We start from the raw sequence: 17128 nt of genomic DNA on the forward strand, positions 1-17128 counted from the left end.
AATAGATAAATAGATAATCTAGTCATACAAAGTCTAACACAACTTAGCCTGCTCCTCATCCAAACAAGATGTCCAAGTCCATGATATCCTCTCCACCTTCCATACTTGTTCCAGAATTTTGTTGATCTCCACCTTTCCAAGAGGGAGGAGACAGATGCACCATATGGGTCTGCTTCTTGTGAGAGAGTACCAACACAATCCCTTGCCGTTTTATGTTACCTGCAGCCAGTAAAATATTTAATGACAAAAAAAAGGACTCTAACATACTTGGACAGGGGATACTGCAAGCTGATGCTAAGACTACTACCATTTCTGACTAACACGAATCAAATAAAGCTGACATAAAACCTAACATGCTGCTAACGCTGCAACATTTCTAACATAACTAGAGCAGAGGATTCCATGCTGGATTAATAGGGACAATATGAATCACTCATGCATAGCAACAAGTGAACACAGGGTATACTAAGGCAATGAAATACATCATAAAACACAGTTCATATGAAAATGTACCTCACTGGGTAACACACCTAACATTACTACTTTTGTCTTCCCACCAGATAATGGCAGCATCCAAACAATTGTCATGAAATACACATGAGCTGATTGGTATGCCTCAAAAGTTAAGCTCATAAGGAGACTTCGCATATATAATTGATTCATAATTCCTGCCAATCTTCCAAGCATAAGTATAATGGCAGATCATCTTGTCCTGGTTGTACTTGAGGGCGAGGGTCTGGAGCAAGGGCTCGATAATGCCACCGCGGAGGCAGAGGACAAGGTGGATAGTGGACTCTGCAGTCATCCCCCAGCTGCTTGCCAGCGAAGATCGCTGCTGGTCCGGTGGGATGCCTATGCACAGATAAAGAACAAGTGAGCAACGGTGCAGGCATGAAGAGCGAATGAAACCAAGCAAGCAAAGCTTAAGCCTGCGCATATACCTTCCTTGTCCTGGATCTTGGCCTTGACATTGTCGATGGTGTTGCTGCTCTCGACCTTGAGCATGATGGTCTTCCCCATGAGGGTCCTGACACAGATCTGCATCTTGGTCCGGTGTCGGCAACCTTGCTATTCTGCTTGATGCAAGGTGGCCTCATCAGTTTACATCTTCCTGCGTGTGCCATTCAAAAGTGCTGATAAAATGGTGTGTTTAGGTTGATGTAAACATAAGAACTAGTGAGAATGAAACAGCTGGTTTACCATGCAAAGTCTACTTTAATTGCTCCCTGCACTTATGGCTTTGATAAAGAAAACAAATGTTCACCGCAAAGATGGCACAAAAGATGTTCCAAGCCATCCAGGGCATAACAAATGTTAATTGCAGTCTGCCGATTTCACATTCTAGATTCACATTCACAGAAAATCAAAAGCTACAAGGACACCAGGTTGCAGCAGAATAGCCCAATATGGAGCAATTAAAAAACAATCGACTTAACACACACAACACTACCAGCAGGCACACATCCATAAATTGTGACGCCAACTAGAGGAAAATATGGTTTACAACCTCCTTACATTGATTAAGAAATAAACAGGGGCATAAACAAGAGCACACTCTTTAAGGTTGTGCTCTAGCAGATGGAACTTTCTCTAAATATAATCCCCTAAATACAAAATAGAACTAATAAAACAGTAGATAAATAGATATCTGCCCATAATAAGTCTAACACAAGGCATGAAGATGTGCCACAGTTAGCCATGCCCATCATCCAAAAAAAATGTCCAAGTCCATCATATCCTCTGTGCCTCCCATACTTGTTCCAGAATTCTGCTGATCTCCACCTTTCCAAGAGGGAGGGGACAGATGCACCATATGAGTCTGCTTCTTCTGAGAGGGTACCGTCAATACAACCCCTTGTCGCTTTAGGCTACCCTTTATACCTGCAGCCATTAAAATATTTAGCGACAACAAAAATGGCCCAATAACAACTATATGGTAGCTCACATCTAGATAAATATTAAGGGGACTCCTGCACCTAGATAAAAATCTATCATGGGCAGCAAAGTTTTTTTTTTTAATTTGTATTTGCCCTTTACTTAAATTTTCACATATCTGTCTCTATCCGTTCCGGCGTTCCCTCTAAATTTCCATAGCGAGGCAAATCAAACTAGTTGATGTGCTCTTTCTGTGAAAGCACAAGTCATATGTTTCCACCATCTGTTTCTTAGGCAATGTTTTGTGAGTATAGGAAAAGGCACGCCTGTGTCAAGATACTCCTATCTTGTTGAGACCAAACAAATATTAGCATCCTGGACTGGAGTACCATGTACACCCAATGCCATAGAAACAGGGTTATCATGCCATACAGCAACGTCCCCTGTTCCTGTTAGCAAAGACAAAGGTACATATTTCCCATTGATTAGCCCATATGCATCGATCTAATAGTTTTGATATTATTATCAACTACAACTTGCAGGTCTGCTGTTTCTGAAAGCAAGAAGGTTATGATGGTTAGCAATGGAATCGATCAGAGTCAGGGATGAACAAGTAAAACAAGTAATTACCTGGAGCCATAGGAAGATAGTCTGATATCTTACTGCTCATGTAGACATAATAGTCAATGCAAATAAGTCTTTTTGAGCCATACAAAGCCACATCTTTTAGCCTCATGTTCTTCACGTCAACAGCAAGCACCCACGTATTTGTATCCTTGCGGTTGACCTTGGCCATGAAGCAAACAATGTCATCAGAGTGCAAGCTTAGCGTTGGACAGCCCACATGAAGTCCCTCCAAGGTTTGCTGAGGTGTGGCTTGGTCATCCAAAATCTTAGGCAGCAACTCAAAATTCATCGTGCTGCCATCAACAGAGAGATCAGAAGAAGTGAATTTGCAGTCCTGGCGCCAACCTTGCTTCCAAGGATTGGTGGCTGGTGCACTCCAGATGGCAGTACTCCAACCTTGAGGGATGAAGGCGCCATTGATGCGGGGTCCTGGCCTTGTAAAAGCTTGCATCTGAGTGTACCTGATTCGACCTTGGACGACAGCAATGTCACGAACATGCCTTGGACAGCCTCTTAACGGAATGTTGGGGTTGAGAGGTGGCGGCAGCGGGAAGTAGTGGAGCACAGGGCTGCTGGTGTCAGTGTTTAGAGAGAGAATGTCACAGAAGATAATACCATGGTAGAGGTCGACCCAGCCCATGGTGCCCGCTTTCCCTCCAACAGTGATCACCTTGGTATTCACATGGATAAATGATGGGTCGACCAGGCCATGGAGGGAGATTGGATGGCAGGTCCAAGCATCTGCACCGGAGTGGTAGACGTGGAGGGCGTACTCAAAGAATCCTGAAGCGTAGGTGTTACGGAGTGCAGCAACGATGAAAGTACCATCGTCAGGGCCAGTATGTGGGTGCAGGCCCAATCTCCTGGGATCAAGGCGGCGCCTAGGTGTAGCAGAGCCGCAGCGCAGCAGACCAACCTCGTTGTCAATGAACCCTTCGATGGCAAGGCGCGGGAGCAAGCTCAGTTTGGTGGCGGTGGAGTTATAGACGAAGTAGTCATAGCTGCTGCTATCGTCGCGGTGGTCCCAGGGCCCTATGGCGAGTCGGAGGAGGACGAGGTCAGCCTCCGTGGCCATGATGGTGGGCTCCGCCGCGAAGTCAGCGGGATCCAACCCAGGAGAGTGGACGCACATGTAGGAGACGCTCGGCGGAGGGGCGGTCCAGAAGGATACCTCGATGGGGTGGCCGCTCCTGGTTTGGGACTTGGCGGTGGTGGCGTTGCGGTGGTTGGCCATGAAGGCCTGGAAATCGAGGAGGACCCAAGGCGTCGCCGTCGCAGCGGCGGAGTGGACCGGCGGGTCCAGGGACTCCTCCAGGATGGTCGGCCACCCACTCCCAGCTCCTGCCATGGCTGCTCCTCCGTCCGGAAGATGATCGGATGAGTTGGGGGATTTGGGAAATCGCCTAAACCTAACCTATGCTAGCCGCCGCCGTGCGTGGATTTGGCAGGGGAAGAAGATGATGATAGGATCGGTTTGGGCCATCGATGGGCCGCGGGAGGAGTCGAACGCATTTAGTTTTTCGATTTTGTCCATCTACGCGCTTTCCTCCTCTGTTCGGACATCTGTATCTATATTGGAGTTGGGATTTTTCTTTCAGGTCTACCCAGCAAATGTACACGGGCAAAATTACCGTGTTCACCCGTCACATCAAATCTTTAGATATATGTATAGAACATTAAATATAGTTTAAAAAATAACTAATTGCACAGTTTAAAAGTAATTTGCAAAACAAACCTTTCGAGCCTATTTAGTCCATGATTAGTCATAACTGCTACAGTAACTCTCATGTGCTAATGATGGATTAATTAGGCCTAAAAAATTTGTCTCATGGTTTCTTGACACCTTATGCAATTAGTTTTTTAATTAGTCGTCAAAATAGTCTTCCGATATCCGGTCAAATATTTGATGTATCACCTAACCCAAAAATTCCCGCAAACTAAACAAGCCCTAAAACGATTTCGCACCATTAGATGTACATATCTAATGGACTAAAACGATCTAAAATATCTCTCGCGCGGTCCTACACAGGGCACACCTCTAACTACGCACTTCATGCCCGTTGGCCGATGTCAATCAACTCAAAATTAGGGAAAATTGATTGATGTTCTTTTTACCTGTAATTGTGCATAGTTGAGGTGTAGGGCATCCTGCATTTTTCATCAATCAAATTCAATAGGGGAAGAGTAGAACCAGCAATCCAGAGGTGGGCAGCATGGGGGCAGCAGCTGACCGTCAGCGTGGAGGGAGGGAGCAATTGGCCGACGACTTTGGGGCCCTATGGGCCTTGGATCCCGGCCTATCTTTCTGTTCTGCAGATGATTCAGTTTTCTTAACTTTGCTCAATGCTAGGGAGATGTGGCTCAACCAGCAGGTTTTATCGATCACCCCCTACAAGCTATCCCAGCCCAGGATGATTTCAACCTGTCTGGTGATCCCTTTTGTCAGGTTAAGCCCAGCAATCCATCTCTCAAACTTGCAAAGGGCAGAAAAAAGAGACAGGAGATAGATTTGGTGGATTTTGGCACAAGAAGAAGTGCCAGGATAAATAAGCTTACTGATGGTTACATGTCGCCGGATCCTTCTATTGGAATGGGCAAACCAAGAGGGAAAGCTTCCCTGGAAAGTGCTAAGACGTTAAAGATGATGTCTCAAGAAAGTGGTATTCTGCTCTCACCAAACCCTCTCCCTTCTGATTTTATTGAATCCTATACTGATGACAATGGCACAAATTCTGTGCCGATGGATTGCTCCATCCAACTTCTACAACAAATTGGTGTTGATGGCTTGCCCGTGCCCGCGCCAAGTCCGTGCTGCCTCCCACGCCCGAACCGAGTCCGAGCCACCATCGGCTCCGCCCGCCGCCCGCAACCGCCGTCGCCGAATCCGCCGTCGTGGCCGACTCGGTCCCCTAACCACCGCCCGCCCTACCCAGCTGCCCCCTCCCCCATAAATGCCCCTCGCCCGCGCGCCACCGCCGCCCTTTTCCAGACGTCCCCGAGCCGCCGCCGCGCCCATCGCCTCGCCGTCGTCGACCGATCTCGCGCCTCACCGCCGGTTGCCATTGCGGAGCCGTGTCACCGCCCATTCCCGCTCGACGCCGACTCGCTGCCGCCCTCGCGCCGCTGGTGAGTGTCCCCTTTCCCCTCTCCCTCCTTCTTCTTCCCCTTCAGCCGCCGCCGTCAGCCCGTGTGCACCGCTGTTCACCGCCGACGCGCCGTTTTGGCGCCGCCTCCCATGCCTCGCCGTCGCTGACGCGGTCGCACCGTCGTCAACCTCCCCGAGCCGCCACCGTCCTCCTTTGGCGCGCTGCTCTTAACGTTGTCGCCGGTTCTCGCGCTGCCGCTCGCCCGGTCGTCGTCGCCCGCGCGCCGCCCGCCCAGTCGTCGTCGCCCGCACGCCGCCCGTCGTTCGCCACTCGCCGCCTTCCGCTGCTCGCTCGGCCGATCGCCGCCTCCCTCCTCTCCCGGCCAAACCCACCTCCCCTCCTCTCTATTTTGGGGCCACTGGCAAGTTGGGCCCACCCGTCAGCCGGTCGCCTCCTCCTCCCCTCTCTCTCCCCTCCGGGGCCCACTGGTCAGTCCTCTCCCCCTCTCTCCTTGGTCCACCTGTCGGCGCCACCTCATTCCTCCGCTGACATTAGCGAGCCCCTTTATTGCGCAATAAATGATTTAAGACTTTTCTGTTTAGTTAAAAACCCAGAAAACTTCTAAAATTCATAACTAATTCATTCGGTCTCCGTTTAAGTCCATTCAAATTTCATTAAATTCATAAAATTGTCAAGAATCCATTAAAAATACTTTATTTTGTTGTTTCAATAGAGTTTGTGTCTGTTTATTTATTTTTGTGCTTTGGCGCTTAGATTCGGACCTCGCCGAAGCACCGGTTTACTTCGAGATCTTCGCCGAAGTACCCCAAGGACCAGAGCAAGGCAAGTGGCACTCACCTTGATCATATTGGACCCATTATTGCAAATTCCCCGCTTTATTTATTCAAACATGCATTGTTTTAATTAAAATATTTATTGTATTTATTTTTCGGGTAACCCTTATTTATGCCATTGTTTATTCATCTTTATTTATGCTATACCGGGGTAAATTGAGTAGAGTTAGGCCTAGGTTAATGCTTAGCTGTGCTTAAATAGCTCGTGGGATCACACTTTAATCATTACTAGTTTTGAATAGCTGTTAATGATAATTCATTACCCAGTTTGGGTTAATGCCAACTAAAATATTGATAATGATGGGCTGTGGGTGCATGATTTTGAGAGTCGCACCCATGGCGATTAAGGACCGGTTCATGGGAAACCCTGAAAATATTTTAGCACTAACCACATGCCGAAATGGGTAAGGTGGGATTTGAAGTATGGGTTCGAACTATTTGACGTACCAAGGCAAGGGTAGGCGTGATGGAGTATGGATAGGACATCATGGTATAACGATAGCCTCTGCTGCTTCCGGATCTACCAAGGCACAAGAAGGGACTGTCCGACTTGGTGTAAAGGAGGGAGTGAAACCTGAAGCGCGATGCAATTAAATAGGGAGGGTTATGTGACGGGTCCTATCACGGTCTCCTTTTCGGTATGTCATGGTGGCATGTCGGCGCACGTTCAAGTGCAGTGGAGTCGTATCTTGTGGGTACAGTAGTACACCTCTGATCAGAGTATAATCTATTCGAATAGCCGTGCCCACGGTCAAGGGCGGACTCCCAACTTCATTGTGATTAGTTGAACCTTTAATGACTTGAGTAAACTGACTTTGACTTGGGGCTACTGCAACGTGGTGTAGCGTTAAGTAGTGGTTGGGCCTGTCGCAGCGTGGTGTAACGTTGGACAGTGATGTGGTATTTTACAACTATTGTTTATTTATTTTTATTTTATCCAATTACTTTATTCAATTTATTTTACAACTATTGTTTATTAGATGGTGCTTTATTGCAACTAACCTTAGCCTATCCTTGATGATTCCTATGCATCATTTATTACCCTCTTTTTCGTGCTGCTTGTTGAGTACGATAGTTTGTACTCAGTCTTACTTAATTTTCCCCTTCAGAGGTAGAAGTCGAATCCGATGGAGGTGACTCTCAGGAGTGAGCTATTCCGTCGTCGAAGCGTTGCCTGTGGACTAGAGCCGCGCCCGCTGTAGCTAGTCTACGTTATCTTTCTGCTGTATTTCTCGAATAAATTAATTATTATTTTCAGTTGTTCTAACAACGATGGTTATGTAATCAATATTGTCTTTTTTTGTACCCTGGCTGATCTTAGACAGAGATTTTAATACACAATTAAGTTTCTAAAATTCGTGTGAGGATTTTTTTGGACGTGACAACATATAACCATCAGTTAACTTGTTTATCCTGTCACTTCTTCGCCGACCCATATCTGTAAGCTCAAGCTCATGTTTCTTCTTTCTCCCTTTAGCTGGCTTTAGGGAGGTAGTGGAGCTACACATATCCTGATAGAAGGGGTCAGCAGGAAACAATAAACCATTCTGGACTGGAATGGCATGCAGAGGGGCCACCAAGAGAATTTGTTGGTTGACCCACATGTCCTTTGCTTTGAATAGAGCAGTGATAAACAAAGAGAACGGAATCGCCTGAAGGGCTGGCAAGTATGCAGAAACCATTTGTCCATACATCTCATTACAAAGCTCATCCATCCTTCCTGAAAGTAGGCCATAATAACTAATCTTTTTTAGACGGTCCCAAAACTGTGGAAAAACCAAAAAAACAGGTAGTTCATCAGCGAAATATTTAGCTTGTGTGATAGACTGTTGGTCTGTAAAAGGTACAAGTTGAAGTTGCACACTTGACACATTCTGAGAGACAACACTATAGGAATGGGATTGTTCCTCATGCTGAGCATTGCTTTGGTCATTGTCTCCCATCCATTCATCGCCTGCCGGGTCATTATGGAGATCATTGGGAATAACCGGCTCTGGCAGAGGTAAGTGGTTTACAGGAGGCAAATCCTCATCTGTCAGTTGGGCGTAAGCAAAATCGCCATTAAGGACAAAAAACTGAAACAATCCAAGAGCGGCCTACCCTACCAAAACTGGAGTATTTTTTAACAACCACCTTCCTTGGTACTTCTTCTACCGAGGAAAATATCACCTTGGCCAAGATTCTTCCTCTAAACCTCGGACCATTTACACATCTCAGCAATCTGCCAGAAGTTCCAACCGCTTTTTTCAACTATTTCGTGTGTTTGCAGATCCAGAGGAAAGTCAAGCATCATAACCCAACTTTCACGTGTTGGCGGTGTGTTTCGGTAGGAGGAAGTAAGATCATGATCAACAAAAAAAAAGCATAAAGTGCCCATTAACATTATAAGGTCCCCCATGACCAAGGCATCCCTCACCGGATAGACGTCACCCGCAAGCGATCTCCTAGACAGGTAGGTGTCGCCCGCGAGCTTCCAATCCGTGTGGATCGCCCGGGAAGATTTGTGAAGGTTGTTGCTTAGCCTCTGCAAGAAAATTAGGTAAGTTGATAGTGGATACATGAGCTTGCTCGTAGGAGGTTGCTGAGTAGAGCAAGTTGTGACCTTGGTTTGAGCTTGCTCGTAGTACTACATCTGTTTTATAATGTAAGATGTTTGATTTTTTTGTTACAACGTTTGACCATTTGTCTTGTTCAAAAAATTTAGTATAAATATAAAAAATAACAAGTCGTGATTAAAGTTTTTTTATAATAAAGTAAGTCACAAGCAAAGTAAATGATATTTTTATAATTTTTTGAATAAGATAAATAGTCAAATATTGCAAACAGAAAAGTCAAACATCTTATATTATAAAACGAATGGAGTAACTTTCAAGGATTTGTTTTGTGTTTAAACTAAATATTTAAGAAATAATTGGTGGCTGAAATTTTACAAGTTTAACAAATCTTATCCTAAACGATAAATATTTTTGATCGAAAAGAGTACAGCAGATAAGCTAGGTGGCTCTAAGCTTTTGATATTAAAAAAAGAGAGAGTATTAATAATCATGCCATTCTCTCTGAGCTATTTTTTTGCCGATATCTCGTATCATACAATGCAACAAATCAGAAGTTCAAATCCTCGATAGTACTATTTCTGAAACCCTGCGCACTGATAGTACTGTTTATATATAGACCCACGGGTCAGGGAGGGGTCAGGATCCCATTTGCCAGCTGTAAAAAAGAAAGGAGCAAAATCGTCAAGAGAAAAAAAAAGAGAGAGAAACCCGTTGCCTCCTTCCCACAAACCCCCAAAACCCTCGTCCCCTCGTCGGCGGCGGCTAGGAAGAAGGGGAAAGGAAAGGAGAAGAAGCCGCCGCCGTCGCCGCCGCCAGCCGCGGATGCAGCTAGTGTTGGTGCCTCGTCTACCCCTGCTCACCGAACCCACCGTAAGCAGACTGGCGTGGTACGGGCTCAAAACCCGGCGAAGGCGTCGCCTGCAGATTCCGGTGCCAAGCTTGCACCGAGCCCGACGGACTCCACTGCATACCCAGGCGTCCTCACCGACGAGGCCGGCTCCCCGCATCCTTCTTCAGGACCCAATCTCGACACCTCGCCTGCGACCAAGTTGAAGAATGCTGGCTTGGTGCCTTGTGGGCTCGGATCCACCTCCTCGCGTCAAGGCGTCGCAGTCAATGGATGATCCACCCAACACCACCGCCAAGAAGGAACCGACGCCAGACCTGCACAAGGACCCCTATCCTGTTCTTTCTGACCAGGATAGGGCTATCATCTCCTGGCCAACACTTCAGGAAAGTTCAAGCGTCCGAGGGAAGGTACCTGCCTCCCAAGACCTCAAACAGTTCCTACATGCGGTGAAGTCCTCTGCTGCGGCGGATGCTACCCCGCCGTCTGCAAAAGCCACTTCACCAGCTGACAGGATAGGAGATGTTACGGAAAGGAAGTCATATGTCGGAGCTTGTGCCGCTGGAATCCCTAAACTGGCTGAGGACTACAAAACAGATGAAGAGCTCACTGCAGAGTATCTTCACTTCTTGCGAAGGTAAGAAACTCGTTGAAGTATTAGAGAAACATTGGAATTCAGTAAATCAAATAGCTTGATTGCTACCATGAAATAGCGTAGAAAATTGGTAATGTTTATCAATTTAGAAGATAGGCAGTATGAAATGTGCCATTTGACTTAACTTCATGCAAAACAAATTTTCTGATGTTTGATACTCACCCGAAGAAAAAAAAAATCATGCTAACCAAACATAGACCTGGTCTTTGATATTTCTTACAACAGTTGTACATATCTAGTTGAGGAAAAAAAAGGCTTTGAGGGTCATGAATCAAACATTAGAAATATATGTACAGTAACCAAAAAGTTTATTGAAATGTTCATAATCTATTATTTGTGGAACTGCATATAGAATGAAACGAATGGGTAAAATATATCGTCTCAAATCCTCAAGCAATCAAAATAGCTTCCTTTATTTTGTTGTTGTTGCTGATACAGTTCTAGATACAATGAATTTCTTCTCGTCTCACTTTTGTGGCATTAATCCCCTTGGGACATTGAAACTTAATCCAGTGGTCAGATTAATCCCCTTGGGACATTGAAACTTAATCCAGTAGTCAGATTTAATTGGAGGGATGTGGCTTTGCCACATGCCACTAGTGATACTTAGTGGGGATCAATCATACAGATATATAGGATTCTATATCTATACCATACTAATTTAAATTTGTTTGTTTGTGATAGTTTTAAATGCAAAGAGGAATACAAATCAACAAGTGATGTTATGGTTGTGGAAGACGAAGTTGAGTTCTATATATCAAATATTTCCTCCATGAAGGAACGCAGAAACTTCACCCTTGAAGTGCATTTTAAACACATGAAAATGCACAATAGGGAGTGGGCCTTTTCTTGTTGTAATCGCTTGGAGTACCTGAAGCCTCTCTTCATTCAAGCAACGGAAAATTTCTTAATTGAACAAAACGTTTCAGACAATGAAGATCTTATCCGCATGAGAACTAAATTAAACTTCATCGGGATGCCAAACAGGTAATTTTCTCTTGAACTTATGAAATTCATGACATGATGCTTCTGTGGTTATACCATAGGGCCTCTGGATACTGCAAGTTTAGTATATACATGAATTGGTATGTTCTTGATGGTTTGATTATTTACTAGTGCAAATTTTAAATAGCTAGTCCTAAACCATAATGCTTGTCTGCTGGCTACCAAAATTTATGTATACATGAACATCATTTTTTGGTCTTAGTGAAAAGGCCAGTTGCGTCTAATCCTAAACTATGAAGACCGAAGTAACGACATTTCTCTTTCATATAGCATAATCTTTTGCCATGTGGATTTGATCTTCCTTCCTGAACATTAATATTGGGCTTGCATCTTTTGCTTACTGTTTGCTAGCTGTCAACAACCACAAACCATGCCCTTCTTGCTACTGTATTTGTACATGAACTGCTATATTTGACCCCTAGGTTTATGGCACTTACATGACATGTCTTTTTCAATTACAATTGCAGCATTGAGACTATTGATGACTATATCAAAGGCAAAGAGTTAGTCAAATACAAAAGGCTTTTTGCAGAAGATGCTGACGAGAAGAACAAGACTGATGTTGTGATCCTCACAGCTGTTGGAAGGATGATATTTCTCAGACTTTTGTCACTTCTCCTTGACTTACATGAGCGCAACATGACACTGGCAGGCGGTTTTAGTTTAGAGCATATTGTTGTGATTGATGGAGTGTGCAGCATTTTGCTTAACCCTAAGTTAGCAACTCCTGATGACAGGGCAAAAGACCTCCGCTGCCTTGAGAAAATCCTTACTCCATACTACCAATGCAAGGTGGAAGAAAAAGGAAGTAAGGTAATGCTGCCATTGTACTTTAAGGACCTCCAAAAAAATCTCAAGACTGCTGATGACGCTATGGTGAAAGAGAAGTGGTTCAGGGATTACCTGAGGTTTCATGCGGCTATTATGCCTTCAAGGGGAAGAAGAAATCTTATCCTGGGTATTACCAAAGTAATCCGGAAGTTTGAGCAGGCGGTAGCTGGATCATCATTTTGGACTGCATTGCAACACCCACCACCAGTTTGTCTAAATTGGAGACGAGATGCTGAATTATCCAAATGTAAGATTATTTCTGGGGTATATCATCACAAATCGGAGAGCAAATATGAAGGAAAGCAAGGTGAAGAAAAATCAGTGGACCAGAGTGGAGAACAATCAGATTATAAGCCTAATGGCACAGCTCTGGAACTGTTAATTTTCACCCACGAGCATGGTGATGAATATGTGGAAATTTCTGACCATGATGAGATAGAACTTTATCAGGCACACCAACTCTGTCATTTCCTGCCGTGGCTTTTGAGGAGGATGCTGAGTAATTGTAATATGATGAAGCAGTAAGTTAGCTTGCGTTGCCATTTATCTATGCAATTTAAAACTTGGTTAATTTTAATAATTTTAATGTTTTCAGTTTTGGTAGTACATGGTCCAACTATAGGTCTTCAAGGTATGACGATTGGGATGGCTATTGACTGAGTGAGAAGGTATGGGTTGTCTCTTGCTGTACTTTTTTCCTTTTAAAATTAAGAATTTAGACCTCAAGGATCAAGAATACACAGTTCTGGGTTCTGGCTACCCCCTTTCACTCCATGGTTTGTGAACCAGAAATTGTATTACAGTCTCCAGTCCAATGGGTCTGAATAGCTGAACCAAGGGCAGGTAGAAACAGTGGAGTTTCCCTTTAGTTGCCCTGAGTCAATACTGTACAGAAAGAACTGAAGGAAAGCTTTCCTATTGATTATTGAATAAAAATAACTACCAGCAACCTAACAACTTGAGATCGAGAATGCTTTAGCAGCACGATTGGATAGACCACAACTACTACAAACTCAGGAACCAGTGCTCATGGGAGGATCCTGTTCAGGGAGAAAAGCACCTCTCTAACCTGAATTCTTGAGTAGGCGACTGCAATTTCTCTTACTAACTCTGGTGCAGAAACTAAGAATCTAGCTTCTGACACGGTTTCTCAGGAATCATAATAACTTATAAGACCTCTTTCAAGAGTAGAGTTACTGACCACCTTTTGCCTGCTCCTTTCTTCTATGCAGAAATTGCTTGTTGTTTGTCAGAAATTCCTGTCTTCTATCTTTTCCAGTAACATCCCCATCTTTTCGTTTCTGCTTCTGTTTATAGGCCAAAATTTAAATTTTCAACCTTAAATTTGGAGTTAATTTTGGGTTTTTCACTGAAGTTTATTTTCTAGCATTGACTTTTAGATCGCTAAGAATACGTATATAAAAGTTCTATTCACAAATTATTTTTTTGTCTGGAAATATGCCGTTTGGCATTTTGCATGAAAAAGCCAAACAATCACCCCCCAAGTTTGTAGAAGTTAAGCCAAAAGATTCCAGATCTTTTGGCTGCCTAGCTTGATCATTTTTGCAGGGAGCACACAGAAATGAACATCAAGCTGCCTACTGTGTACTGACTGGTGAGGTTAGGTGTGTGTTGTAGTATGTGTGTGTGTGAAAAACAACGCAACAGGGGTGTATGCACACAGAGAGAGAAGAGAGAGAGGTGTCCTTCAAAAGTCTGCACAAAGTTTCACAAACACTAGCCCGCTATGCCCTTCCCCTCTTGTCTTGTTTTCCCTCTTGTAGTTTTTGCAATGCCTTGTGCACACCCTGCTGAAAAGAGAGCCATATAAAACAGCATCCTTTGGACCCATTGCCTCTAGCCTCCTCTTGCTGCCCTGGAGCTGAACATTTTGCATTATTGCTTGTGCTTGTTTGCTCAAGCAAAGACTGCAAGAGAAGAATAAAGTGAGCAAGCAGCTTCATCCCTATCAAACCGAATTAGTATAATCCTCTTGTCCTAGTTCTTGGATCTCCAACACACAGTGCTGCATGTTTCCTTCCATGCATGGATTTCTCTTAATTTAGGAGAAACCTACCTTGCTTATTTGAACGTCTTCATTGCCAGCACTGTCTACCATAGTAGAGTATGTGCGGTGGTGGAACAGTCATTTTAGATTTTAGGCACATGCATGATCCATATTCTTATAATGCAATGTGCATTTTTGGATTAGGATACTGACCAATGAGCCTACTTTTCTTCTTATCTTCCTTTTGCATTCTATGGTTTGCCTCATCACTGACCAATCATGAGGTGATAAGTCACGTAAGCTTTTGTCACTCCTGCTCTTTTACATCCTTCTCACACTTAAGCCATAGGAGTCACAGCCGCTCTAGTAGTAGTACTGGTAATGGAGTGAACCTGGTGTGTATGGGCACCCACACCTTGTCATTGCACTTTGCCTCCTGAGTATGGCCCATTGGTTCTTTAATAGCCTCCAAGGCCTCAAGACCGTGAGAGCTGCTCCCTTGTTGGCCTTGATGTTTGCATGGGTTTCTTCCTGCCCTCTCTTTCTTTGGTGGTCATTAGGACTACCTGATACTAGTGAGTGATAAGTTGATAGCACTTCCCTGCCCCAATTGCTTTCTTATTCCATTTTAGGTCCTGCATAAGTGTGCTCAACAACTGAAGTGTCAGAGGTTTCTTGGTTTGCCCCTCTGCTAGTTTCAGACTTTGTTAGCTCCTGTGTTCATCTTGTGCTTTCTTGTGTTGTCCATCATGCATGATGCATCGATCAGTTCATCTGCTGGAATAGAAGAACGGGCTGCACCAACACCTGCAGAGTTACTTGGGGCTGGTGGGGGCTAGTACCTGACTGGGTTGAGCAGGCGCCCTTGATCAAATGAGTGGATGGTTTTTGTATTCAGCCAAGTTTCATTATTAACAAGTGTTTCTCTAGCTTTTGACAGAAAAAAAAAAAAGAATGCTTAAGTTCGAAAATAAGTTGTGAGTAAGTTGCAACACTGGATCTTTTCTGTTCCAATAGAACAATTCTGTGAGCATCTTTTGAGTGCTTGTACGTTTAATTCTTTTGGTACTGTGAAGAAAAAAGGAGAAATACTAGATGAAAAGATCATAATAGATTTCAAGGGTATTTAGTACAGCCTGATCTGTCAAAATCACATTTCTAACCTGTACTCTCGAGTAGGAGATGACAACTTCTCTTGCTGACTTTGGTGCAGAAACTAAGAATCTAGCCTCTGATGTGGTTTCTCGTGAATCGTAGTAACTTATAAGACCTCTTCCAGGAGCATAGAATTACCAATTGCTTTATAAGACCTTTTTCAAGAGTACAAAATTACTGATTGCATTTTGCCTACTCCTCTCTTATATGCAGAAGTTGCTTGTTTGTCAGAAATTTATTTCTTGTATGATTCTATCTTTTCCAGTATGTGGCTTGTAGAAGTTAAGCCTGTTACTCTCTTGAATGCAGGATCATTTTGCTGACAGATCGAGTTGTATAGGGACACCGACTGTTTATGGGGAAGGAAGGTTGTAATAACAAGGGGACTTCCAAGGATGATGGTTGTGGTTGGAAACTTAGTTTGACGAGACGTCAAATCTTAAATTCTGTACATTCTTCTTGCGTAGTTTCAAGTAGGTGGATTTTCACATTCGTCGGCGCTGCATTGAGACATTAATCTGCGAAGGCTGATGCTCTCTCCTGGTAGTGGTAGGCACCAGGCCACCAGCAGCACCAGGGATTCGAGTTCATCCCCAAAATTTACACCAATATTGCCTCAAGTAATGTTATTAACACGGTGATTCAAGTTCATCCCCAAAATTTGCACTTGATTTCCTCGACATACCACGCACATCTACCATTACGTATGTTTTATCTGATGATCTTTTGCTTACTGATTGACAAGTATTATTATTGACTGCCTGGCGCGTGATGACTGTTTCTCAATGACTCAGCTGTTACTTCATGCGTTTGTAAGTTATTTCCCACTTATCAGAGACGACATATATAGGGAATTGGTGTACTACGACAGTACCTTACCTACAAACGAGTATTGAAGCATTATTGCTAGATGGTCAGACGCTTCAGGGAATTGGCAATAATGCCTATGTTTAGTCTTTCTCCCAGGTATGAAGTTACGGGGAAGGCAAGTATTCCGAATGTTTTCTAATCAACATTCTAATCTTTCTGGTTCACAAAAGAACGGCTTGTCTGCCTCTGTGCATTGCTTTGAAGTTTCAAGCGGTTTCACAATTTCATTCACAAAATATATAACAGCAGAATACGTGGAATGCTCATGGTTTTGCTGTATGCATACTGAGCTAATTGTCTTTTTTTTCAAAGGGGATCCAGCGGGTTGAGGGAGCTTAAGCTAGAAGCGTTCGCGCTCAAGGTTAGAAATGTGGAAGGATGATTATGCTCTTTTTTTTACGTAATTTTTATTTATTTTGTATGGAACAGTTGTTGCCTAGTTTGTAGACCTGACAGCAATTATTTTCTTCAAACACGGATATGTATCTTCTTTCCATTCCTAATTTAGAACTGATCCACAGAATTATCTGCATGTACAGGAAGAGAAATAACTATATATGTTCATTTGGCAGGTTCGTAAGTTGGCATGATGGGTCTGCATGCATGCCCCTCCTGGCATTCACCCCTACTATATATTGCTTGCTGCAACCTCGCTCGACGATCTCTTCATGCATGGAATGGCGCTCATCCGGCTTGATCTCTTTTTCTCACTTTTATTTATACGTTCAACTACTTTGGGATGAAGGTGCAGGTACACCAA

General features: G+C 43.9%; 3 protein-coding genes and 1 non-coding gene across 4 annotated transcripts; 1 reads left to right on the forward strand and 3 right to left on the reverse strand.

Annotated features, from left to right (window-relative positions):
- Positions 1-590: 590 nt before the first annotated feature.
- On the reverse strand, positions 591-677 carry LOC121055413. The gene has a single exon (XR_005812540.1). It is a non-coding gene; the product is annotated as a small nucleolar RNA Z266 (small nucleolar RNA).
- LOC102715513 (ubiquitin-like) lies at positions 617-1044 on the reverse strand. Its single transcript, XM_006661495.1, has 2 exons — positions 942-1044; positions 617-852 (listed from the first exon to the last, which is right to left on the reverse strand). The coding sequence occupies exons 1-2, from the start codon at positions 1042-1044 to the stop codon at positions 617-619; spliced, it is 339 nt and encodes a 112-aa protein (XP_006661558.1).
- A 387-nt stretch (positions 1045-1431) lies between these two features.
- Positions 1432-4020, reverse strand: LOC102715790. Its single transcript, XM_006661496.3, has 2 exons — positions 2506-4020; positions 1432-1881 (listed from the first exon to the last, which is right to left on the reverse strand). Exons 1-2 carry the CDS (start codon positions 3848-3850, stop codon positions 1706-1708), a joined length of 1521 nt encoding a protein of 506 aa, XP_006661559.2. The 5' UTR covers positions 3851-4020; the 3' UTR covers positions 1432-1705.
- A 5629-nt stretch (positions 4021-9649) lies between these two features.
- Positions 9650-16455, forward strand: LOC102716068. The gene is made up of 5 exons (XM_006661497.3): positions 9650-10481; positions 11184-11486; positions 11972-12856; positions 12931-13003; positions 15808-16455. The coding sequence occupies exons 1-4, from the start codon at positions 10054-10056 to the stop codon at positions 12989-12991; spliced, it is 1677 nt and encodes a 558-aa protein (XP_006661560.2). The 5' UTR covers positions 9650-10053; the 3' UTR covers positions 12992-13003; positions 15808-16455.
- Positions 16456-17128: the final 673 nt, after the last annotated feature.

The sequence above is a fragment of the Oryza brachyantha genome, chromosome 9, assembly GCF_000231095.2.
Source record: "Oryza brachyantha chromosome 9, ObraRS2, whole genome shotgun sequence".
Lineage (NCBI taxonomy): Eukaryota > Viridiplantae > Streptophyta > Magnoliopsida > Poales > Poaceae > Oryza > Oryza brachyantha.